This window comes from Ammospiza nelsoni, chromosome 24 (genome assembly GCF_027579445.1).
Source record: "Ammospiza nelsoni isolate bAmmNel1 chromosome 24, bAmmNel1.pri, whole genome shotgun sequence".
Classification (NCBI taxonomy): Eukaryota; Metazoa; Chordata; class Aves; order Passeriformes; family Passerellidae; genus Ammospiza; species Ammospiza nelsoni.
Window position 1 is genome coordinate 3,919,405 of NC_080656.1, and position 24,113 is coordinate 3,943,517.

The 24,113-nt window shown below is 50.0% G+C and overlaps 2 protein-coding genes across 2 annotated transcripts in view; one reads left to right on the top strand and one right to left on the bottom strand.

The window, feature by feature from the left end:
• Positions 1–11,319, bottom strand: part of NCAPD3 (non-SMC condensin II complex subunit D3) — a 40,907-nt gene extending 29,588 nt beyond the window's left edge. The window contains exons 1-13 of the mRNA XM_059488261.1: positions 11,252–11,319; positions 10,406–10,560; positions 9,631–9,793; positions 8,650–8,825; positions 8,385–8,558; positions 7,820–7,881; positions 7,392–7,479; positions 4,665–4,798; positions 3,911–3,983; positions 3,487–3,609; positions 3,090–3,342; positions 1,846–1,908; positions 1,584–1,667 (exon numbers count right to left, since the gene is read on the bottom strand). Coding sequence (XP_059344244.1) covers positions 1,584–1,667; positions 1,846–1,908; positions 3,090–3,342; positions 3,487–3,609; positions 3,911–3,983; positions 4,665–4,798; positions 7,392–7,479; positions 7,820–7,881; positions 8,385–8,558; positions 8,650–8,825; positions 9,631–9,793; positions 10,406–10,560; positions 11,252–11,312 — 1,609 coding nt within the window. The 5' untranslated portion in view covers positions 11,313–11,319. The remainder of the gene's footprint in view (positions 1–1,583; positions 1,668–1,845; positions 1,909–3,089; positions 3,343–3,486; positions 3,610–3,910; positions 3,984–4,664; positions 4,799–7,391; positions 7,480–7,819; positions 7,882–8,384; positions 8,559–8,649; positions 8,826–9,630; positions 9,794–10,405; positions 10,561–11,251) is intronic.
• A 342-nt stretch (positions 11,320–11,661) lies between these two features.
• On the top strand, positions 11,662–23,899 carry VPS26B (VPS26 retromer complex component B). Its single transcript, XM_059488306.1, has 6 exons — positions 11,662–11,970; positions 15,652–15,808; positions 17,258–17,422; positions 19,064–19,239; positions 19,820–19,962; positions 20,958–23,899. The coding sequence occupies exons 1-6, from the start codon at positions 11,748–11,750 to the stop codon at positions 21,102–21,104; spliced, it is 1,011 nt and encodes a 336-aa protein (XP_059344289.1). The 5' UTR covers positions 11,662–11,747; the 3' UTR covers positions 21,105–23,899.
• The last annotated feature ends 214 nt before the right edge of the window (positions 23,900–24,113 follow it).

Here is a 24,113-nt window from a genome sequence, read left to right on the forward strand (position 1 = left end):
GGGAACTAAGCAAAACTAGCTTAAAAATACATTTTTACCAAAAGGAAGCAAAGGGACTTTGATCTGGGCTTTCTTAATGGGCAGCTAAGTGCAGTTTCCACCCTCCTCCCAAGAGCAGCTGCACAGGAAGAGCACAAAACCTTCCCCACTGCAAGATTTTGCCACTAAAATAATCCAGTCTTGTGAAGGTGACCAAATAATCACACTTTGACATTGATTTTTCTGATGTAGAAAAGAGAGAGGGGGAAAAAAAATCAACAAAACAACCAAAATTCCCAAGTTCTAAAGCCTGAGAACTCCTAAAGGAAGGGAATGTTTGATGCTGGTGTGCAGGGGAAATTCTGCAGTGCACAGCTCACCTTGCAGGTTATCCCCACCCTCCTTATCTCTGCCCTTGAGCACTGAGCATGCTCTGACTATCCCTGGCTGAGATTTCTTTCTTTTCTAAGAGAAATGAGCTGTTTGGTCTTCAGAGGAGAGCAAAATTAGCACAGGCACAAGCCAGGCACAGGCATGGGCCAGACAGCTTTGCTAATGCACCTTGACTGCCTCGGAGAGCCCTGCATTCCAGAATCCTCTGGAGCTCCAGACAAGGCTTTATTCATTCCAGCCTTTTCTTAATTTGTTTTGCCAAGTGCCAAGTGTGTGCTCAGCTGGGTATCAGAGACAAACCCAGGCATCCTCTGGCACGAGGAGCCTGCAACTAAACAGGGAATTCACAATACCTTGAGTGGCCTGGAGGACTTGTCTGTCTGAGGGAGCAGATTAAGGAAAATTTATCAGCAAAAAGAAGGAGCTTTCAATGGGGGGAGATTGGAGCCTGGCTCCTGGAGATAGGGAGGGAGATCCCATGTGAGGAGCAGCGTGGAACAAAGGCAGCACTGCAGGATGTGAGGCAAGCAGAGAATTGAACTGTCAGCAGTTCAGGGGAGGTGAACAGCAAGAACTGAGAGCGCAGATCCTGGCAGGGGTTGAAAGGTTAGCAAGAAAAGCTTTTCCACACAAGAGGAAAAGAAAAGGAGAGGTTTAAAGGAGGAACATCCCGGCCACAAAAGCCAGCTTGCATGGTGATTTCATGCTATCAACACATTAGAGGCAGCTTGCCATGCTGCATCAGGACATTTTGTGTGACACTCTGCTTTCAGCTTTCAACCTGATGCTGCAGAGAAGCAGATCCTTGCCTACAGAACAGAAAGGTGCTGTGCTTTATACAGCAAAATAGATCAGTTCTTTGTGCACTGGAGCAAGAGATTTAATTACCCTGAAATTCATGGAGCTACAAGTGTTACATTCCACATAAATTACAAATTGGGAAGAATAAATTACCTGCTTCTCAACAAGGGTTGCCACCACATTAGTACCAACAGACATCTGCATTTCAGGATTAAATGTATTTTTCAGACTTGAGTGGAAATAGTGTTTCTTTATGGCTGGCAATTCCACCCCCTTCATCACCCCAAAGTGTTTTGTAAAAGATTTCTCCACTTCCTTTGAGAAATGGACAATGAATACACTTCAGAAAGTCTGATTTCAATTAAGGCTTTGAATGCTTATCTGGAAAGGCTGCTTTAATTCTGACATACCATCAGGCCCAGCAGTGTCACTGCTGTCTGTCAGCTCCACAGTTCTGAGAGTTGGGAAGGTCCTCAGTGGATGGTTGGACACAGCTGAAAGAAAAGATAAAAGCTGAGGAATAACAAAAGCATATATTCACCTGACAAGAAGATGGTTCAGTGTTAAACAGAGAGCCTCATGCATGCCCTAGGTTTAACAGATACGTGTGTTTTTTAGGAAATGGCATGCCAAGAAAAGCCTGAGACTTACTGGAAGAGAATGACTCTATACCTTCTGCACTGACTGTCACGCTCGCAGTGTTTGTGTTCGCTTCCAACACTGTGCGGACAGAGGCTGCCAAAAAAGAGAAATAAGAAAGGAAATCAAACAAAGTATTTGAATTCTGGATATCCCTGCCATTCCAAATTCCTTTCTAGCCATGGGATGCTGTGTGCAGGCTCTGAGTTGTGCCATCTGGCCTTCAGCACACCTGGGGGAGCTCGGCATGCCAGTCACGAATAGAACAAATTAGCAGAAGCAAAAGGCAACTCAAGATTTAATCAGCTGTCAGGCAAGAATGAACTGCTTTTTTTTTTTTTTTTTCCCAATGAGCAATTTTGGGTTGTCTGTAAACATCCTTCAAAGGGACCTCACAGAGGAATCTCTTTAGAACTGATACAGGAGGATAAATCCCTCCCAAATATAAGGCTTCATAAGGAACAAGGCTCATTGTAAGAGTTTAAATGAGGGATGTGGGACTCCAGGTGGCTCTCCAAAATGCAGTTTATTCCATCCAAGACATTCCAGCAGTCCAGAGTTGTGGGTGACAGAGCTGTGCCCACAGCTGTCAGCCCCAGCTGCAGGCAGGCCTGGAGACCCTTAGTTTAGGTTACAGTGCATTCTATACTTTTCTTTGCTGAGCATCTTAATGCAGTAGAACCAATCTACACCTTAACTATTATCTATAGCCCATCATAACTACAGTAATTACCATATTCATGTTACTGTTCTCCAATCACTAAAAGTCAATACATTACAGTTTAAGCTAGAAGTTGTTTTTCAGTTTTCTTGCAGTGGAAAATTCTGAGACCTTTTTTCTATTTGCAACATCAGCAGGCTTGTTTGCCTGTGCTATCTTTCTGCTTAGTAAAAACATCTTCTTGTTTAGATTGAGTTTATCTTTTGCTCTAAGCCATAAAAGCCCCTTCTAACTAACACACCCTTTGCCTCCTTGGTTATCCAGTAAGACTGGCTCAGCAATTCTTTTCTTCTATATCAAAACTTGCTTCCATCTCTATTCCTTCATCAGACTCCACATTTAAAAATCTTTCTGCTAAACATACGTATCTGTGAGACTTTCTTGTCAAACTTTCATCCTTCCCAACAGCTCATGAATTACTGCTCATTATGGCACAGCACGTAAGGACTCTGCTTAGTGCCAGTTTTTAAGTTCCTGACAACTCCTACCTCCCAGCAATTATCCCCTTGAAAGTTCAAGAATGATTTTCATTACCTCATGTGCCCACAGTACTCACAGCTCTGTAGTAAGTCCTGAATGCTCTCCAAGGTGGCAGCAGCTTTCATCTCGAGACAATGGGCGAGGCTGCTGAGAGCTTTGCTCCGGACCACGGGGGCTTTGTCTGAGCACCGGCCAAACACCATGACCTGCACTAAAAACGTGTGCTTTAACAAACTCTGCTGATCCTGGGACAAGGAGCTGCCTGGGCTCCTCTCTGGCAGCTCCAACAAAGCCAAGGCTACATCAAGAGCAAACACTCTGTAGGAAACCTGCAGGAAGAAAAAAGCACACGAGGCGCTCTGTTAATGGAAGTGAACACAGGGTTTTCTTGCCTCTGGGTACTAGCAGTGACAGAGCTATTCAGGGCTGAGATTGAACCCTTCATCTCCAAAGCATCAAGGAAATGCACTTACTTTGGTGAGTGAGTATTTATAAAGCCAAGCAATGAATTCAGCAAACTCTGCACAGGGGAGTTTGTCCAGCAGGGTTGCCAGGGCCTGGGCAGCGTAGGTGCGATAATCAGCCTTGTCTGGGACCTGAAAGAAAATTTAATTAAAACCTGAAAGACACAAGGGCACCCTGTGATTCTTCACTGCTCTGCTCTGGATGCCAGAAAGGCATTTCAGGGCTTAAGAGAAGTGGTTTTTTATTTAATGAGCTGATACATTCACATTCAACAACAGCGAGAATCATCACAGCTTCCTCAGTCACTACTTCACCATCACACGTTTTCACTCCTTAGAAAAGATTGTGAAAACTGATTTCCTAAAGTATTAATGATGTTCCAATGTATCCTCATGAGTTCTCCAGCCCAAGAAGCAGCAGAGCTTGGCATACCTTGGTACAGATATGTTGGAGCAGGATTCGCAGAACAGGATAAACAGCTTCCTTCAGCTCCTCCACCAGAGAACTGCACAGGGGAGAGAGAGAGAGGGAAGCAGATTTTAACAGAGCTGGTTTATAGCAGAGGAAAAGTCAAGGACATTCCTTTTGGAATGCATTTGAAAAGTCAGGAAAAGTGGCCATGATTCTGCAATCATGAGTACAGCAAGATATGACCAGAGAACCATCCTTGCTTCCAACATTAACCTGGCTTTGCAGGCAAAAAATAATTTCTTCCCATACTTTTCTAACAAGGAGAAGGGTAACATGAAAAGCTTCTTTGTTCTTAATCTACTTTTATATGTTGTCTGGGGATCTGTGCACAAACTACACTTCCAACAACATGGATCCCCAAAAGAGGGAATAAACACAGGCAAAACACATCATTAAGCAGGAAAGAGCAGGAACTACAGAGGAATGAACTCCATGTTAATCTTTCATTTCCTTCACAATTCTCTGTAGTTAAACACAAGACTTGAAAAACTGACACAAAGCAAAATACAGAAAATAGGTCCTTTCCACAGCACCTTTTCTTCCCCCTCCGCCAGCAGGCTGGGTAAATTCCCATTCCAGACATTTTAATTAAGCCTCATTTGCACAAACAACTTCAAAGCCAGTGGCAGTTTGTCTCATCCCTTTATCACCTCAACAGCAAAGCAAAGGCATGCCAGAAGAAAGGAGCAGCCATGCTCAGAGCTCTGAGTGTCACCTGATGAATTTCACAGCCTGGTTCCTGGCGCTGGTCACAGCTGATGTGATGGGAAGGGCCTCACGCCTGGAGCCCCCAGTGCTCTCCACCATCAGAATCACGCTGAGGAGCCGCTGGAACACACACCTGAGGGTCTGCAAAGAAACACACACACCTGAGGGTCTGCAAAGAAACACACACATGGAAGGGGCTGCAAAGAAACACACACATGGAAGGGGCTGCAAAGAAACACACACATCTAAGGGTCTGCAAGGAAACACACACGTGGAAGGGGCTGCAAGGAAACACACATCTAAGGGTCTGCAAAGAAACATACATATGGAAGGGGCTGCAAAGAAACACACATGGAAGGGTCTTCAAGGAAACACACACACCTAAGGGTGTGCAAAGAAACACACATGGAAGGGGCTACAAAGAAACACACACATGGAAGGGGCTGAAAGGAAACACACACATCTAAGGGTCTGCAAAGAAACACACACATGGAAGGGTCTGCAAGGAAACACACACATGGAAGGGTCTGCAAAGAAACACACATGGAAGGGGCTGCAAGGAAACACACACATGGAAGGGGCTGCAAAGAAACACACACATGGAAGGGGCTGCAAAGAAACACACACATGGAAGGGGCTGCAAGGAAACACACACATCTAAGGGTCTGCAAAGAAACACACATGGAAGGGGCTGCAAGGAAACACACACATGGAAGGGGCTGCAAAGAAACACACACATGGAAGGGGCTGCAAAGAAACACACACATGGAAGGGGCTGCAAAGAAACACACACATGGAAGGGTCTGCAAAGAAACACACACATGGAAGGGTCTGCAAGGAAACACACACATGGAAGGGGCTGCAAAGAAACACACACATGGAAGGGGCTGCAAAGGGGTCATTGGCAGGCTCCGTTCCATGGATGGTCTCAGAATCTCTGCTGGTTAGAGTGACTGACATATCTACAAGCTTCTTTTTTCCCAGCTCAGCAGTCAAAGAAGGAGTCAGGACTTTTCTGTTCTTGTTCTCAAGGTTGTTTATTGTTTTTATCTATAAAATTCTTTCTCTGACCCACCAAGGTCTGTCTGGCAGGTTGGGTTGAGGCACACTGGTGTTATCTTTTATACTAAAAACTACGTGTACAATATCTACCATAACTTTCCAACATCTATCACCTATGTTAGACAGTGAGCTTCTACTCTAAACCAATCTAAAAGTGCCACCATCACCCAGAACATGGAGGCCAAGAAGAAGAAGGAAAAAGGACAGGGCGCGCCCAAATTCCTCCATCTTGGGACCCCGAGCCCCCATTCTAAAAACCTCAAAAATCTATTTTTCACCCTGTGACAAATTCACTATCATTCTACTTAAACTTTCTTGACTTGTAATTCTTCATATAAAGGTAATTGTTTTTCCATGGGTCAAGATCAAAGGCACAGGGGTCTTGGGCTCTGTGCCAAGGGCTCTGAGGCCCCCAAGCAAGGGCTCGAGTCCTCCAGGGCAGCCAGAGGAATTTCCTGGGTTCTGACAGATGGGCACTCCAGGGTCAGGAAATAATTCTGAATCAAGCTTAGAACCAACCAGCAGCACAGGTTAAAGCATTACGCCTAGCAGAGAAATCCCAAGAGGACAGTTTCTAAACACATACAATACCTTGTTTAGAACCTGTGATGTTCTAATGCAAGCTCAGCAAGGTCTCAGAAGGGCTTTCTGAAAGCATGAACAGCTGCCCTCCAAACAAAGTCCCCCCTCCATAGTCCCCTGTGGACACTTCTTTTTGCCAGAAGCATTTGGAATTTGAGGAAACTCACTGGGTTTTGCACAGGACATGTCATAAGCTAAATGCAAGTTTTGTACTTGAACTCTTGGAGTTGTCTCCCTTGAATCTTTTTGGGACCACAGCTTGCCTCATGATCCTGACATTCCCTGATAAAGCAGGAGAGGTAGGGAAGATGAGGCAGCTCTGGGAAGGGGAGTGACTGTACCTTGCTGTCACCATAAATGCCAACAGCTCTGCAAAGCTCCTGCTGCACTGAGGAACCAAGGAGGCAGAGACACACGGGCTGCTGGAGCTGGGCTGGCACTCAGGAATAACCAGGCTGGTGTGTTCTCCAGGCTTTCCTGATTAGACAGCTGCTGATCCCCAGGCTGCAGGCTCAGAACCAGCCCAGACTCCCAGACACAGCCTGGGCACACCCAACCTTCAGCAGCCCTCAGGTAAGGGGGAGATGCCTGCTCTGCTTGCCAATTAAACAAATACAGATGGGAGTTTCTGGCAGAACTGGCTGCTCCACCATCCCAGAGTGTTCTGTGAACAAGAACCAGCCCTGCTCAGCCTCACTGAGTGCACAGCCCAGCCCCTCACACGCTGCCAGGCGGTGCTGCAGCTCCATCTAGCAGGGAATCACAACGTTCCAGGCAAAGGCAGCCACCTGGAACTCTCCTCTTCAAGGTTCACAGACCCAGTGCCACTGCAGCTCTCCTTTGTTTTCAATTCATTTGCCATAAGAGTCAGCAGAGCACAGAATTCACTGCACACAAGTGCAGCAGCAAATAAGGACTGGGGTGGAAAAAAAATCATCTTTGCTCTGACCCAGCAAAGATGGCACAAAGAGGGAAACTGAAGTGAAAAGTAAAAACCACCCAAGCAAAAAGGACGTGCTGAGAAAGAAAGAAGCAACCACTCCTTTTCCATGCTGCTGTGAGGATGTTAAAGATTATGTTGAACTTGTACCTTATCCTCTGTGCTGTGGAGAGGGGAGCACAGTAAGTGAAGTCCATAATAGGCCAGCTCAGGAATGTACTTGGCTTTATTAACATCCCTAAGGAAAGAAAGCAAAGAGATGTGTTCACTTCTCATCACAGTAAATGTGACTATTAAAAAATTAAAAGTGTGAAAATGAAAATGTAAAAATGTGACTATTAAAAACTTAGATGTGACTATAAAAAAAATTAAGACTATTAAAAGAGCTCTTTGACTGTGAAACATTCAATATTCACAAGATGCTGTTTGCTGTCAGCATGTGGAACACATTCCAATTATCTTTATAAGAGAATTTGTCACTTTCATTTTTATACAAACAGGACAACGCAAGCACTGAGGGCTTTACTTGTTCAGACCATCATGTAAATATTAAGAAATATTAAGAATTGTTTGCTCACATGGCTGCTGAAAACTGGAACTCGTGGAGCACTGGCTCAAAGCTGGTCATCTCAACAAAGACCTGCAAGGGAAGAGAGCCAAGCTGAGCTCAGTGCCCTGAGGGGAGGCTGTGCAGGGCTCTGGATGGCTGGGGTCACTCCACTGGGTTTAACTTTCAAACACCTCCCTTGAACAGAACAAAAGCAGAGCCCAAAGCCCAGAAGCTCCCCCCAGGAACAAATGGGGGCTGCCCCTGCATCCCTGGAAGTGTCCAAGGCCAGGATGGACAGGGCTTGGAGCAGCCTGGGACAGTGGAAGGTGTCCCTGCCATGGCAGGGGGTGGAACAAGATGAGATTTAAGGTCCCTTCCAACCCAAACCCTTCTGATTCCAGGAACAAAACACTTGCAAGTGTTCAGCAGGAGAGGCAGCCACAGAGCAGCACCCTGCTCCCACATCTCCCTAATTCCCACCAGGGACCAAGTGAAGGAAGGCAGGGCTGCCACCTCTACCATGTGGACTGCTCTGCATCCCCAAAAAGTCTGTGTTAGGGGACATAAGGCTCCTCAAGCTGAATGTTTCTTACCTGCACACAGTTCTGCATGCACTGAGGCTTTTCTTTTAGGGAGAACTTGGGCAGAAGCCTCAGGAAGTTTTTCAAGAGAAGGAAGATGGCATTGCGGACTTGGAGGAGATCTTCTGTTGAGAGGTAAACATTCTCATCATCCTCTTCCTTCTCCTCTTCCAACATCTCTTCCATCTGTATTGGCAGAAAAGAGAAACAGCTTGCCAATAATTTGCTTATTACTAGGGATTTGTTTGTATCTGAAGGGATTGCACAAATATCTTACACTGGAGCTGTCGTTCCTGCTTGGTTTCCCTTTCTTTCTGTTCCTTCTGGCATTGGGCTGAGAGCTTTGAGACTGTCCCTTCTTCCTTTTCTTCATCTCTTGAGGCCAGCATTTTGTCAGGGTGTGAAGACATTTATCAAACATCACTTGGTGGAACACCTGGTTGGCTATGCTGCCTGCTCAGAAAAGACAAACATCAGTCCTGTTCCAGACAAGATACAGAGAGCATCAAACCACCTGGGCATCGTGTCCCACCCCTAGAAGTGTTCAGTGCCAGGCTGGAGCAACCTGGTCTAGTGGAAAGTGTCCCTGCCCATGGAATGAGATGAGCTTTAAGGTCCCTCCGAACCCAAATCAGTTTGTGGTTCTATGATCTCTCCACAGGCGCCCCAGAGCCTAAGAAAGTTCAAGAGAAGAATAAAGAGCTGCCTGAAGTGCACCAGGCTGATGGATCATCAGCAGTGACACATTCCAGCAGCATCACCAGCTGAATGACCCCTTCCAGCTGCACCCTGGACATCAGCAAAACCTCAGGGCTGCTGGAATGCAAAGGGATCCAGCTGTGAACTAACCTGCTGGAAACACTCAGCTGCTGGTCATTCTAAACTGATATTTCTGTTTGCACAAGCCAACCCATCCAAATGTGCTGCACAATGAAGTGTTCCCTGCTTACAGAGAAGAAACAGGAAGAAGGTCCTGCCTTGACTGTCAAAGCAGAGGGACCTGTGTGGTTCCAGCTCTGTGCACGCTCCTCTGTCACCTTGTCACAGGACACAGACCCGTTCTGGGGCCACCAAACCCCCCTGTGACAGTGTCCAGTGACACTGCTCAGCACTCACACCACGCTCAGCTCGTGAAACCCCTGAGGATTTCAGGGCCATCAAGCCAACACCACCACTTTTTCCACCTGGAATTGTTACAAACCCAACCCTGCCCAACCTGTCCTGTCTCAGGCATGAAGAGGAACATTTCAGGGCTCACCTGGGATCTCCAGCAGCAGCAGGTAGAGCCCAGCTGAGTGCAGAGCAAACACCCTCTGCTGTGCGTTGGCTCTTTTGTGCTGGCCCACGTGCACAAAGTGATGCAGCACGGCCACCAGGGCCTGGTGGGACAGGCTGCTCTCAGCAAACAAGGTCCAGACATTCTAGGGCAAAACAGGAATAGTCAGGAAAGCCATAATAACATGGATGTCCAAAACTAGCCATTATTCAGATTTTAACAGGTGCCACCATGACCAACACCCTATGTACTATAAGCTTTAAAAAGCATTCTAATAAGTATAATACACTGTAATTGTTAATATATATATTTTATTATTATTTATAATATTTTGAGTAATAATTAAATTACTATATTAAAATTAATAATTGTTAAATTATATTGATATTAAAAATCATAATAACACTATGTATACTTAATGTAATATATAGAATATAATATATAGTAATATATAATGTATATCTATAATGATATACATAAAGTATATAATATATAACAATATAATACAGTATGATATAGTATAGTATAATATATAATATGTTATATTATATTATATATTATATGATATATAAAATAGTATAATATAATATAATATAATATAATATAATGATCTATTATTAAAATTTGGGAATAGTTTCCTTCTGAAGCATTCCAGCACACAGAGCAAGAACTGTTTGAATAGTTTTTTAATATTTTGCCAATTTCAGATGTGAAAGAGAGCAAGTGGGAGTGGCAGGCTCTGCCCAGGGGATGTCACCTCTCGGCTCTCCTGGTCCCCGGCAGCAAAGGGCGCCAGAGCGCTGTACAGGCGGGTGAAGGTGTCGAGCCCATCGGCCGTGATCTCCTCCGCTATCCAAGGCTCCAGAGGCTCGGTCTCCGTGAAATCCACATCCCACACCGTGTCCACCCACACTGAGAGAAATAAAAATAAAAAGTGTTTATAAGCGCCACGGGTGCGATTTCTCCGAAACGCGCGTTTCACCCAAAATAAGGCTCCAAAATAAGCACGGACTGCCGAAATCCAGCGGGACACGGGCGCGCCAAGGGCAGCGCTGTCAGTGCCGGGAGCTGCCGGGGGTCAGCCGCACCCCGGTGACCGGGGAGAGCCAGCGGGACCGGGACCGGGACTGACACCGGGACCGGGACAGAGACTGACACCGAGATTGGGACCAGGACTGGTACAGAGACCCAGACAGGGACCGAAACCGAGGCAGGACCGGGAGGGGAACAGAGACCGCTACCGTAACAGAGTCCGATACCGGGACAGAGAGAACGGGAAAGAGACAGAGAGCGGGACAGAGACCGGGGACCGAAACGGAGGCAGGACTGGGAAGGGGAACAGAGACCGATACCGACACGGAGAGCGGGACACAGAGACAGAACGGGAGAGGAACAGAGACCAGGACCGGAATAGGGACCTCGACGGGGACAGAGAGACTGGAACATAGAGCGAGACCGGGAAAGAGAGACCGAGAAACACAGCGACCAAAACCGGAAAAGCGGTCGGCAAACCGGCCCCGGCCCCAATCCTGACCCTGACCCCGACCCCATTCCCAATATCCCTATCCTAACCCCGATCCCGATGCCGATGCCGACCCCGCACCTGCGGCCAGCTCCGGCAGCCGCCACCCTCCGAGCGCGCTCCGCAGCCGCTCCGCCGCCATCGCTGCCGCCGCCCGCCTGCCTTCGAACGCGCCAATGGCGAGCGCGGGGCGGCGCGGGCCAATCGCGGCGGGCGCCGCTGCCCCGGAAGGAGCGGGGCGGGCGCGGCCGGGCCGGGCCGGGGCGGAGCTGCGCGGTGCGCGGTGCGCGGTGCGCGGTGCGCGGTGCGCGGTGCGCGGTGCGCGGTGCGCGGTGCGCGGTGCGCGGTGCGCGGTGCGCGGTGCGCGGTGCGCGGTGCGCGGGTCCCGCCGCCGCCGCCCCGGCAGCGCTGCCGCATTGCGGCCCCCCCGCGCCGCCGCCGCCGCTGCTGCCACCGCCGCCGCCCCGGCTCCTTCCCCGGCGTCGCCGCCGCCGCCCCGCGCAGCCCCGCCCCGGCCGCGATCCGCCAGCGGGGCCGCGGGGTCCGCCCGCGCCGGCCCGCGCCGCATCCCGGGACCATGAGCTTCTTCGGGTTCGGGCAGAGCCCGGAGCTGGAGCTGGTGCTGAGCGACGCCGAGAGCCGGCGGCGGGTGGAGCACAAGACGGAGGAAGGCAAGAAGGAGAAATATTTCCTCTTCTATGACGGCGAGACCGTGTCGGGCAGGGTGGTCCTCACCCTCAAGAACCCCAACAAGCGGCTGGAGCACCAGGGCATCAAAGTGGAGTTCATCGGGCAGATCGGTGAGCGGGGCGGCCTGCGGGGCCGGGTCCCTTCCTGATAACCCTCGTGGGTGCCGGGATCCCGCTGGTGCCGGGGGTTCGGGGGGATCACTGCATCCCACACGTGCCAGGGGTCTGGGGAGCATTGCTGGACCCCATGGTACCCCATGGAGATCCCTGCAGGTGCCAGGGATCCAGAGAGCATTGCTGGTGCTGAGAGTCCAGAGAGCATCACTGCATCCCATGGTAACCCACTGCTACCGGGGGTCTGGGGGCGTTGCTGTGCCCCATGGCACTGGGGTCCCATTGGTACTGGGGGCCTGGGGGCATTGCTGTGCCCCATGGCACTGGGGTCCCATTGGTACTGGGGGTCTGGGGGCATTGCTGTGCCCCATGGCACTGGGATCCCATTGGTACTGGGGGTCTGGGGGCATTGCTGTGCCCCATGGCACTGGGGTCCCATTGGTACTGGGGGTCTGGGGGCATTGCTGTGCCCCATGGCACTGGGATCCCATTGGTACTGGGGGTCTGGGGGCATTGCTGTGCCCCATGGCACTGGGGTCCCATTGGTACTGGGGGTCTGGGGGCATTGCTGTGCCCCATGGCACTGGGATCCCACTGCTACGGGGGGTCTGGGGGCATTGCTGTGCCCCATGGCACTGGGGTCCCATTGGTACTGGGGGTCTGGGGGCATTGCTGTGCCCCATGGCACTGGGGTCCCACTGCTACGGGGGGTCTGGGGGCATTGCTGTGCCCCATGGCACTGGGGTCCCATTGGTACTGGGGGTCTGGGGGCATTGCTGTGCCCCATGGCACTGGGGTCCCACTGGTGTTGAGCAGGTTCCTCTCGCTCCTGGCTGCACGCAGCGTTCCCATGGCTGCTGGACATTATTCCACCCTCCGAGCTGGGCAGCCTGGCCTGTTCTCCAGGCTCAAGCCCTGGCAGAAGGAAGGGCATTCCAGTCCTTTTCCAAGTCATTGTTCTCCTGTCCTAATTTCTCTCTTCTGCTCGGTCACTGGTTTAGCTCCGAGCCGGGCGCGCTTTGGTTCCATCCTGCAGCTGCAGCTCAGCCCTGACCTGCTCCCCATGCTGGCTGTTCCTGCTCCAGGAGCTGCCTGCCTGCTGATCCTCTTAGGGATGCTGAGGGTGCTGATGGGGTGGGTTTTGTCCTTGTGTCCCTTTTCCCTGGGTGAATCCCCTTTCCTGAGCCTGCAGGCTCACCTGGGCTGATCCCACCTTCTCCTCCACACACCCTGCACGGTTGGTTGGGTGACTTCAAGTTGGTCAAAACTTGTGGTTATCTGTGCGTGTAAGCAATTCAGGTTTAATATTTCCTGCTTTCGAAGGGGAGAGGCAGCTGCCACACCCACTCCTCCATCGGAGCAGAGCTGTCCCTGCTCCACGGAGATGCCTGGAGCCCCACAGGCCAAAATAAATTCAGGATGTTCCTTCCCGTGGCTGCGTGCGAGGCCTCACATCTGTGGCTCTCTGTGCTTGGCTCTAAAACTCCAAAATCACTGCTGGAGCCAAGGGCCTGCAGCCTTTGCATTGCAAATCGTGTGGTGAGGGAGCATGAGCAGGAGATTTCCCACCAGCCCCATGCTGCTGTTTGAGTTTTATTGGCTGTGCTTGTGCCTGACTCTGGTTTTTGGAAAGGAAAGGAGTGTGTAAATGATGGAGTGTAGGTGAGGCTGCTCACCAGGAGCTCCTATTGATACATTTCCCAGTGGAAATTCAATATGAACTTTGTTTCCTGCTCCACTGTCTCTGCTGTGCTGCCTTGCCTGCAACTCATTCCCTGTTTTGGAAGACTTTTGAGCCATGCCTGCATGGAATTACTGCTTTGTATGCACATTATTGCCCAAGCAGGGTGTGTTACATCTGCTGTGGCTGCACATCAGTCCTTATGCCCCTCAGGCCTTTCTGATAAATCACTGAAGTTTGTTCCACTAATTGCATTTCTCAATGCTTTCCATCTTGTATTCTGACTTCTTGCTGCCACGAGGTCAGCGTGGAGGTGAGGCAGTTTAACAGGGATGTGAAGGAGGGATGTTTTGCAGGGAAGATGCTCTAGAGCAGGTACCAAAGGCCACACTGTGGGTGCTGGGTCCTGCCTGATCCCAGGTGAGCCCAGAACCCATTCCAGATGGTTTCACCTCTGGTGGCTGTGGCCTCAGCGAGCCACTGAAATGCTGGCAGGTTATTTTCTCAGTCTGGAAACCTTATAGCTCTGAAAACCTGAAATTACAGCTAATACCTGTTTGACAGGCTGGAGTGTGGGAAACATCACTCTGCTAAAGGCTGCGGGGTGCCAAACATGACCTTCTGAGGTAGCAGAGAACTCAGTGCACTGACATCTGCCTCCCCTTGCTTTTTTGATTTGTGCCTTCTGCATTGTGTGTCACGATGGTCTGGGCTGATTCCTCCATTTCTGTGGCTGTTTCCTCTTTTTTCTCTTGGCACGTGGCTTCTCCCTGTCGCATCAGCGAGCACTTTCCTCTCAGTGGACACACAAATTCAGTGCACAGACAGAGGCTGGGTTATTTATGTCACCTGCCCAGCCTAAAGGGCTTGGTGACATTTGCTGTTGTGCGTAAGTGAGGGGAGCTCCAGTGCCAAAATTTCCATTAGAGAGATAAGGTGAGCACAGGGCTGTGAGGAACAGGCATCACTTAAAAGCTGAAATCTCATTGTGCATCTCAAGGAGGGCTGAACTGCAGTTCCTGAGCACCTCTAATACCTCTCAGAAGCCTCCCCTGCACAGTTTAGTGCTGACACTGAGTTTGTGAGTGTGACTGTGTGATGACTTAGGTTTTTGTTTCCTCATCTCAGCAGAAAGGCTTTGCCTTGCAGAAGGACTGTGTGGGTGTCCTGTAGGCACAGGCTCACACACAGGGCTGGGAAGGGCAGGTTTCATTGATGGTTTGGGTAATCCCAAGCTGTTCATGCAAATTGCAGAGACTGAAGGGTTTTGTTGCTTTGTCTTGAGGCTGAAAACGCAGTGGAGGTGTGGAGGATTGCTTTCATTAAAGGAGGAAAGCTGTAGTTTCCTGCTGCTGTGGGAGGGTTGTGGGGAAAAGCCAGGCAGTGCTGGTCCCTGGAGCTGGTTTGAGCAGAGCTTCCAGAGGTGAGACCTCTTCCCTCACTGTGCTCACATGGCCATGGATGTGTTATCCATGGGCTGGAGGATTCAGCTGCCTCCCCACACCCAGGCTGGTTGTGCAGCAGGATCAACATTGTCATTTATTCCCTGCTGCAGCCCAAGGCCACTCAGGCTCTTTGCTGCCCAAGGATAAGCAGGAGCAGTTGGAATCATCGTGTCCCCTCGGTTTTGCTCTGTCACTGGCTGTTCTACACAAGCTTTTCCTCACAGGGGCAATGCCTTTGGCCTGGAATACAGTGCAGAAGATTATTGGAGGGGTTTGCATGAACTACAGACCATATTTAATATTGATAATAGGCAACTTGTGCCTCCCCAAGGCAAGTTCTTGATTTATTGTAGTAAAGGAGGCTGTGTGGACTTTTCCTTCCTGTTTCAGGGAGGAAAATTGTGGCCTGCACCTGGCTCTGATGGAGAGCAGAGAACAAGTGCATTCCCCTGGTGAATGGTGTTGAAGGAAGGAGTGACCTGGACAAGAGAGTCGTTGAAAATCTCCTGTGTCACCTGGGGTTCAGCTTAACTTGGATTTCCATTTTCCTAGAGCTCTACTATGACCGAGGGAACCACCACGAGTTCGTGTCCCTGGTGAAGGACCTGGCCCGGCCTGGGGAATTCACTCAGTCACAAACGTTTGACTTTGAGTTCACACACGTGGAGAAACCTTACGAGTCCTACACGGGGCAGAATGTGAAGCTAAGGTGAGTGCCCTGCCCTGGCTGACCCCAATTCTGCTCTATGTGAGTGCTGATATTCACTCTGATGATGCAGAACTCCAAATTAATTTTGAGTTGTAAAAAGCTGCCTTTGAGGTCTTTATTTTACAAGCATGCATCAGGCTCTTTATGGAACTTGTTTTTCCCCTTTTGAGTGACAAGAGAAATCAGCCCCTTTTGAGTCAAATACTTGCTAATTTATTTGATAATTCAAAAAATCAAAATAAACTGTTTGGTTTAGTCTCCAGTGGGGATATTTTTGCTGTAATCAGTCTTGTCAACTTTAATTGTGCTCTGTATGCAAACAGATGCTTTGCTGGTGCCTTGTTCATGTGTTAGAAATGATATTTCACATCAAGGCACTCAATCGACTCAAAATCCTTTCACTGCCTTCAAAGTGGGGGTTGGACAAGTCTGAGATCTGCACTGGGAGGTGTGGCTGTACAGCCTGATGTAATCTTGCAAAAGGGCAGTGGTTTGAACATGTGCAGGCTGTGCCTCAGATCCCCAAAATGGGCCTTAGGTAACCCAGGCTCACAAATGCTTGGAAGCTGAGAGGATTCTGCTTTTCCATCTGAAAATTCCCTTCTGCCTTTTCCAGTGGGGAGTGTTGGCTGCTCCAGGGGCAGGTACATGTAAAGAGCTGGGGGCTTTTTGCTGTGGGTTTATTTTGTTCAGATCTGCACTAAAAAAGAGCAGTGGAACAGCAGATGACATGGGAAGAGGAGCTTCCTTGCTCTTCTGCTTCTTTGTGGCAATTCTTTGGTTTCCTGCTTATTTCATCCCTTTGGACATTCCCCATTCCCTGTTCTTGAAATGCTGGCTCTCCTCAGCTGTGCATGAGCTGAACTGAGCCCCTCACCTTGCCAAGGAGAAAACTCCAAGCTTCAGTGGAAAAAAGGAACTTTCTCAGTGGATCTGCAGAGTTGATCACACATTTTGTTTAGATTTGCATTGAAATGCATTTCAGCTCTTTACATGGATCTGTGTAGTGAAAATAGCACAGCCCAAGCCCCCCTTGGCTGTCCCTGCTGTGACCCTGTCTTTGGTGGTGTTCATAGGACAAGGGAAGAGATGAGAATCTTGACTCCACGTTTCAGAAGTCTGATTTATTATTTTATGATATATATTATATTAAAAGAAAATGATATATTAAAACTACACTAAAGAAAGAGAAAGGATTTAATCACAAGGCTTGAATGGAATGATAATAAAATCTTGTGACTGACCAGAGAGTCCAAGACAGCCGGACTGTGATTGACCATTAATTAGAAACAACCCCATGAGACCAATCCCAGATGCACCTGTTGCATTCCACAGCAGCAGGTAACCATTGTTTACATTTTGTTCCTGAGGCCTCTCAGCTTCTCAGGATGAAAAGATCCTAAGGAAAGGATTTTTGATGAAATATGCCCATGACAACTGTCCCTGCAGGTATTTCCTCCGTGCCACCGTGAGCCGCCGGCTGAACGACGTGGTGAAGGAGATGGACATCGTTGTGCACACGCTGAGCACCTACCCCGAGCTCAACTCCTCCATCAAGATGGAAGTGGGCATTGAGGACTGCCTGCACATCGAGTTTGAGTACAACAAGTCCAAGTGAGTGGCTCAGGAGCAGCTGGGGACCCACCTGCTGGGGGTTTCCTCAAAGGAATTCCATGTCCATGTGATTTATTAAAAAACATGGATATTGATGTAGTACTGAATATCCAATTGTGATGGACAAAAAGTCCCTAACAGTTTAAATGTAGAAAGTGTTTGTTTATTGTGGGATAGCTCCCAAATGCACACCACAATTTACAGGTGATTACAGAGCCCTTTTATCCATACAGGTACTGAATACCCAAAATACAAATACATATTCATCACTTTGGTACATCCCATTCCCAATATGGATATTGATCTGGTACCAATAGCCAAAAACTCTCTAACAGTTTAAAGTTAGAAATTTTATGTTTATTGTGGGATAGCTCCCAAATACACACTGTGATTTACAGGTGATTCCAGAGTCCTTTTATCTATACAGGTATTGAATACCCAAAATGCAAATGCATGTTCATAATTTTGGTACATCCCATTCCCCGCTTCCTATGGTAATTAGTTCAAAAGTTATTAAGCATGGTAATTAGTTCAAAAGCTATTAAGCATGGTAATCAGTTCAGAAGCTATTAAGCATATGTGGTTTGTTCTTTGAAATGGGTCAGTGGTCCCTTTCATGGGGAGGGGTGCCAAAAGGAGGAAGTAAATGCAGTCTTCCTCGTTCTGACCTTTCTACCTTTTCAATGCAAATCTGACAAATGAACCCTTGGTAGAACTCCCATTCCCCCCTTCAATTGGTTTAAGAACAGAGGAGCCACAATTGTCTTATGTTCCTAAAAGCTCTTTATCAGTTTCTGTATTCTTCATTATAAACCCAGCTAACCCAACATTGTGTTGCCAAGCAATCAATTATTAGTTAACTACTAACTCTTAACTTCATCAAGGCCTACCCATTGATTTTAATTACCTCCAATAAAGCTTATCTCTAACTAAAACCTCAAATCCTCTAAATTCCTTAAAGTTGATGTCTCACACGTGCTCCAGAGAGGCTGGGAGGCAGCTCACATCCTCCCTGCTCCGTGGCTTCCTCTCCTTTCCCCATCTCTCTGGGTCAGGGGGTGGGAAGCAATGGCTGTGGCTCACTGAGCCTGGAGCACAGCATGAAATTCTTGCTGTAGCTTCCCATTTCTGTATCCAGATCAGCACTTCCAGGTGTCTCCAAAAGGCAATGGTTGCTCCTTTCCAGGCAATACAGCTGAAGTGGGAATTAACTCCAGCAAAGAAGTTGGGAAGAGCTCTTTTAAACTACTCTTAGTGCATCCTTCCCAGCTGGTGCTGGCAAATCTCCCTGCAAGTGTTGGTTGGACTCAGTGATCTCAGAGGTCTTTTCCAACCTGAATGATTCAGCGATTTGGGTTGGTTTTAATTGATATAAAATACTGATTTTGGAGCCTTTACTCTTACAGGAGTTTCTTGTAGATATTCAGCCTGAAGCGAAGTATTTATTTTATCTGCTTGTGCTAAATGTTCTTGTGGGTTTCCAGAAGAGCAGAGGATGGAAATGAAGGGCTGGTGGCTGGTGGGGGTGGTTGGTTTGCCATCTGCTGGGGATGAGAGCAAAGTGCCTGCCCAGCAAGTTCCTGCGCGTCAGCCTGAGCCCTGCTCTGCTGCACAGGGTTTGATCCTGGTGTTTCCTGCCAGGTACCATTTAAAAGATGTGATTGTGGGGAAGATCTACTTCCTGCTGGTGCGGATCAAGATCAAGCACATGGAGATAGACATCATCAAGAGGGAGACAACGGGCACGGGGCCCAACGTGTACCACGAGAACGACACCATTGCCAAGTACGAGATCATGGATGGGGCACCTGTGAGAGGTGAGAGGGAACAGGAGCCCCCAGCACTGCTCTCCTGGAGGATTTTGGGGTGGGAATATGACCCTTGCAGTACTTCCTCTGTGCTCAGCATCCCTTTCCATTGTTGTGGGTTCAGAGCAGGGGATTGATCTGATCCCTTTCCTTCCCCAGTGTGATGAGGGGCAGCTAAGACAGAATCATAATTCTTTTGATGAAGCAGTGGCAGAACCAGCTATAAATTCACAGTTGGCATGGACCAGCAGCTGGCATTGCTGCAGCTCAGAGCAGAGGTGTTGTTCTTGCTCAGTGCCAATCTCCTGTGCCACTGTTCTTTGCCCAGCAGAGAAAATGTCACCTTCCTCGTTTTTTCCTGCAGTGCTGTCTTGATGCAGGTCCCAAAAGAGTCCTGTGCTGTTAGAGAGGAGCTGGAATAGCTGTCAGCAAGGGCAGGATCTGGCTGAGCACTGAAGGGAGTTGAGGTCTTCTAGCTCATGTTAGTCCACTTGTGGAAACGGTGACAAAGGTTGTGGCCGTGAGAGTTTGCATTTTGCTGGTTTCTCTCTGCATCCTGTCTGTGCTGACAGCTCTGTGCCCTTCCCAGGGGAGTCCATTCCCATCAGGCTCTTTCTGGCTGGCTATGAGCTGACTCCAACCATGAGGGACATCAACAAGAAGTTCTCTGTGCGTTATTACCTCAACCTGGTGCTGATTGATGAGGAGGAGCGGCGCTACTTCAAACAGCAGGTGAGAACCAGGGCTGCTGCTCTCCTTGGACCCGTGCATGGTTCTTTGGGATGCTTTTCCAAGGACCTGCTGGGAATCTGGGATTCAACAAGTGGAAAGATAGTCTAGAACAATGTCCATTTTGGGATTCATCACATGGAGGGATGATCTAGAAGAATGTCCATGCAGGTCAGATGTGGGTGGTGGTGAGGAGGAACCTGCCTGGGATGTCTTTTCTGCTCAGTGGTGGAGCTTCTGTGCTTCACCTTACCAGTGGCACTAGGACACGGATGCTGTGGATGCCATCTATGACCCCACAGGTCATAGAAACCCAAATTTCAGGCAGGCTGCACTGCCAGGTGTGTCCTGGCTGTGGGTGGGACATTGTGCCTGATTTACCCTGCAGGGCTGGGTGGGGCAGCAGGAGGTCTCAGCAGACATTTTCTAGAAGAATGTCCATGTAGGTCAGATGTGTGTGGTGGTGAGGAGGACTCTGGAAAATGCATGCCTGGGATATCATTTCTGCTCAGTGGTGGAGCTTCTGTGCTTCACCTTAGGCACTGCCAGGTGTGGCTTGGCTGGGGGTGGAACATGGAGCCTGGCTCACCCTGTGGGGCTGGGTGGGGCAGCTGGAGGTCCCAGCAGAGGGTCACAGCAGAAGGTCCCAGCAGGTCTCAGCAGAGGGTGCCAGCACCCTCAGCAGAAGGTCCTAACAGAAGGTCTCAGCAGAGGGTCTTAGCCAGTCCCAGCAGAAGGTCCTAGAAGGTCTCAGCAGAAAGTCCTAGCAGAAGGTCTCAGCAGAAGATCCTAGCAGAAGGTCCTGCCAGGTCTCAGCAGAAGGTTGTTCTCAGCAGAGGGTCTCAGCAGAGAGGGTCTCAGCAGAAGCTCTCTCTCAGCAGAAGGTCTCAGTAGAGGGTCTGTCTCAGTGGAAGGTCCTAGCAGAGGGTCTCAGCAGAAGGGTCTCTCTCAGCAGAAGGTCTCATGAACCCTGACAAGCGCTTGCTGTGTCCCTGCAGGAGGTGGTGCTGTGGAGGAAAGGGGACATCGTGAGGAAGAGCATGTCCCACCAGGCGGCCATCGCGTCGCAGCGCTTCGAGGGCAGCTCGGCGCACGGCGAGCCCAAGGCCCCGGGGCAGCCCGCGGACAACAACGGCCGCCAGTGAGGCCGGGGGGCGCCGGGACCCCCCGGCAGCACGGGACTCGCAGGGCCCTCCCTGAATAAACACCCGGATCTGACTGCATTCCTTTCTTCGGAGGACTGGCGGGGTGGGACGGGGCGGGAGGGCTCCGCCAGCTGCACTGGAGGTGCCTGGCACTGCCCAGTCCATCCATTCCTTGGAGGCCGTGGCCGAGCTCCTGATCTCCTCCTGAGCTCCTCTGTGCCCCGAGGGCTCCCACAGCTGTGGGGAAGGAGAGAGCGGGGAAGGCCCAGGGTGCTTTGGGGCTGTGCAGGATGGATGTTCTCCTTGCCTTGCCGAGATCTTGCCCTGTGATGAGCTGGATGGAGATCCTAGCAGAAGGAGCTAGAGGAGGGATCAGAGACTGCTGTGGCCTGCTGGAAGCCTTGTGGTGTCATCCCCTCGCTGCTTCCCCTTCTTCCTCTCCGTGCTGGCGTTGGATTCCTTGCCATAAGCAGCTGGATGCTGGAGGTGGCTCAGCCCTGGGACTGCCACCCAGCCACGTGGAGCTGTGTCCCACCAGAAGCTGTGGCTGCAGGAGGAGGTGCCATGGGGTGGGCAGAGCGGTGACGGTCCCAGTGCTCATGGGTGGGCAACAAGTGGGGCCAGGAGGGCTCCTGGCCACGAGCTGTGCCTTCCTCATCTTGTCCTGAGATCCACACTCGGCTGCTGCTCCCAGGTCCTGCTGCAGGGAGGTGTGGAGAGCAGCTCCTGGGGGTTCTCCTGTGGGTGGGTTTGTGCTGCCCTGCCTGTGTCTGTGTCCTGGGGACAGAGCAGGCTGTGTGTGGGGATGGACAGCAGGGTGGGGACACGTGCATGTGGTCTGGTTTGCTGAGGTTTGCTGCCTGCAGGATGAGGGTTAGTGGGGACAGAAGGGGGATGCAGTGGTTGTGGGAGGCTCAAACAGGCCAGTGTGGGCTGCTGGAAGGAGCAGGCAGCACCTGGAAGGGTGGCAGAGCTCTGATTCCAGAGACACATTCCTGAGGCCTGAGCTGAAGTCACCAGCGAGGTCTGAGAGCACGCAGTGAGCTGAGAACCTGAATGTGGGTTTTCTTTTTTTTTAAATAAGCTGCTTTTAGCCTTCAGCTAAGTAGACTCATGAGAACATTACCAGAAGGAAGTCACTCCTCCATTAAAAATCAGATGTGGCTTTGTAGACTTGATTGCCTGAGTTTGGAGGATGTCCATCCTGTTCAAGCAGGTGGTGACACCTCCTATCCCAGGGAGAGACCAGCCTGCACCAAGTGCTGGGATAGGAGCTTTGTCAAGTGGGATTTGTCTGGATTTCCCTGAGTTTGTGGCTTGTTAGTTTGTCCAGCTTCCTTTTGGCTCTGGAATCAAGCTCCTCTGTCCTGCAGCTGAGTGTGGAGCAGGTGTCTGGGCAATGGAAGTGTCTGCTGTGCTCAGTGGGACGGTGCTGGTGGAGGGAGTGGGGCTGGGGTGGGAAGGGGAGCTTTTTCTGTCATGACAGCTACTGTATTCAGTGATAAATGTGTGTTTCTGCTTGCCAAAGTCAGTTATCTTTTCCTCACCACGTGTAAGGTTGTGGTTTGTAGTGGAGCTGGCCAGTCTCGCTCTGTGGAGGACACCAATGCTCATCTCTGCTCAGTGCTTGTGTCACCCCTGGTTCTGCTGTGCCCCGCTGAGGACCTGGCTGGCTTGTCCCTCCATGGCAGGGGATCCTGGATGTCACTGGGGACACTCCTCCCTCCCCTGTCACCCCCTGGTTCTGCTGTGCCCCACTGAGGACATGGCTTGCTTGTCCCTCCATGGGGAGTCTGTGCCATGGGCTGGGCCCTGCCTTGCAAAATCTCCCTGCAAGCATCACCCTGCTGTGCCAGGGCAGGGCTGGGCACCTCTGCCATGGCAGGGAGCCCTGGATGTCACTTGGGACACTCCTCTCTCCCTTCCTTTGGGGGAAATGGCTGTGCTGCAGCCAGGCACAATCCTTTAGGGACAAGGGAGGCTCCTTGGGGAGCTCTTGGGGATAGCAAACTGTTCTTCTAAGGGGAACTGAGCACAGCAGTGCCCTTAAAATCTTCTTCAGCTTTCCTTCAGCTCCCTCCTTGCCTTTATTCCTTTATTCCTTTACTCCTTCATTCCCTTTATCCCTTTATTCCCCTGGGTTGTAGGCCATGTGGAAGGAAAGAAACCCCCTGGATGGAGATGTCTCTGCATCCCAGGAGTGGTTTTTTCCTGCCTGGCTGGGTGTGAGATCATTGCCTGGCTGGAAGGAGGTGGCTTCAACATCTGCTCATCACTCCTGGAGGGTTCCTTTGGAAGAGGTGCATGAGCCTTTACATGGATTGAGCCTATACATGGATTGAGCCTATACATTGATTTGGGGGATTTTTCCTACCCCATGTCCCTGTGTGTGGAACCAGAATTCAGAAATAATCCCCATTTTTACTCAATCTGAAGGACCATTTTCAGCCTGTTAGGCCCGTGTTTGTGTGGGGTGGAGCAGATGTGCTGAGCATCCCTAGAGAGCAGCTGGGCTCACTCCAGGACAAGGTACTCCAGAGCAGTGTTGTGTTAGCATGTCCAGGGGCAGTCCTGCCCCCTGAGCTGGTGGTTCTGTGCTGTACTTGGCTCATTCCCTCCCTCCCAGGCACAGGGGAGTGGGCAGGTACCAAACCAAGCAGTGCAAGTTGTAATTAAGCCTCTGCTGTGTTTACATGTTTCTTAATTCGTCGTCTTTTCAATGGCTGTATTTTAAAACTTGGGTTTTTTTTGTCTCTCCAATTAAAAAGAGCCAGCCCTGGCTGTCAAATGCTGTGCATGAGTTTGTCTGATGATTTATATTGGGTTGGGTTGGGGTTTTTTCTGTGGTATGAAGAGATTTTTCTTTAAAAGTGCCACAGTGTGCAGTTCAAACATGCTGGAGGAGTTTGTCCTTTGTTATCTCTGTAAATCCTTGGTCTTTCTTTAAGCTGTGTCACTGCTTGGCAGCTGTGCTGGTGGAGGACCCATGTGGCTTAAAAATTAGCAGGC

Coding starts and splice junctions, on each gene's coding strand:
- VPS26B (XM_059488306.1), top strand. CDS start 11,748: ATGAGCTTCTTCGGGTTCGGGCAGAGCCCGGAGCTGGAGCTGGTGCTG. Junction 17,423..19,063: donor TTTGAGTACAACAAGTCCAA/GTGAGTGGCTCA, acceptor GTTTCCTGCCAG/GTACCATTTAAAAGATGTGA. Junction 19,240..19,819: donor GGATGGGGCACCTGTGAGAG/GTGAGAGGGAAC, acceptor TGCCCTTCCCAG/GGGAGTCCATTCCCATCAGG.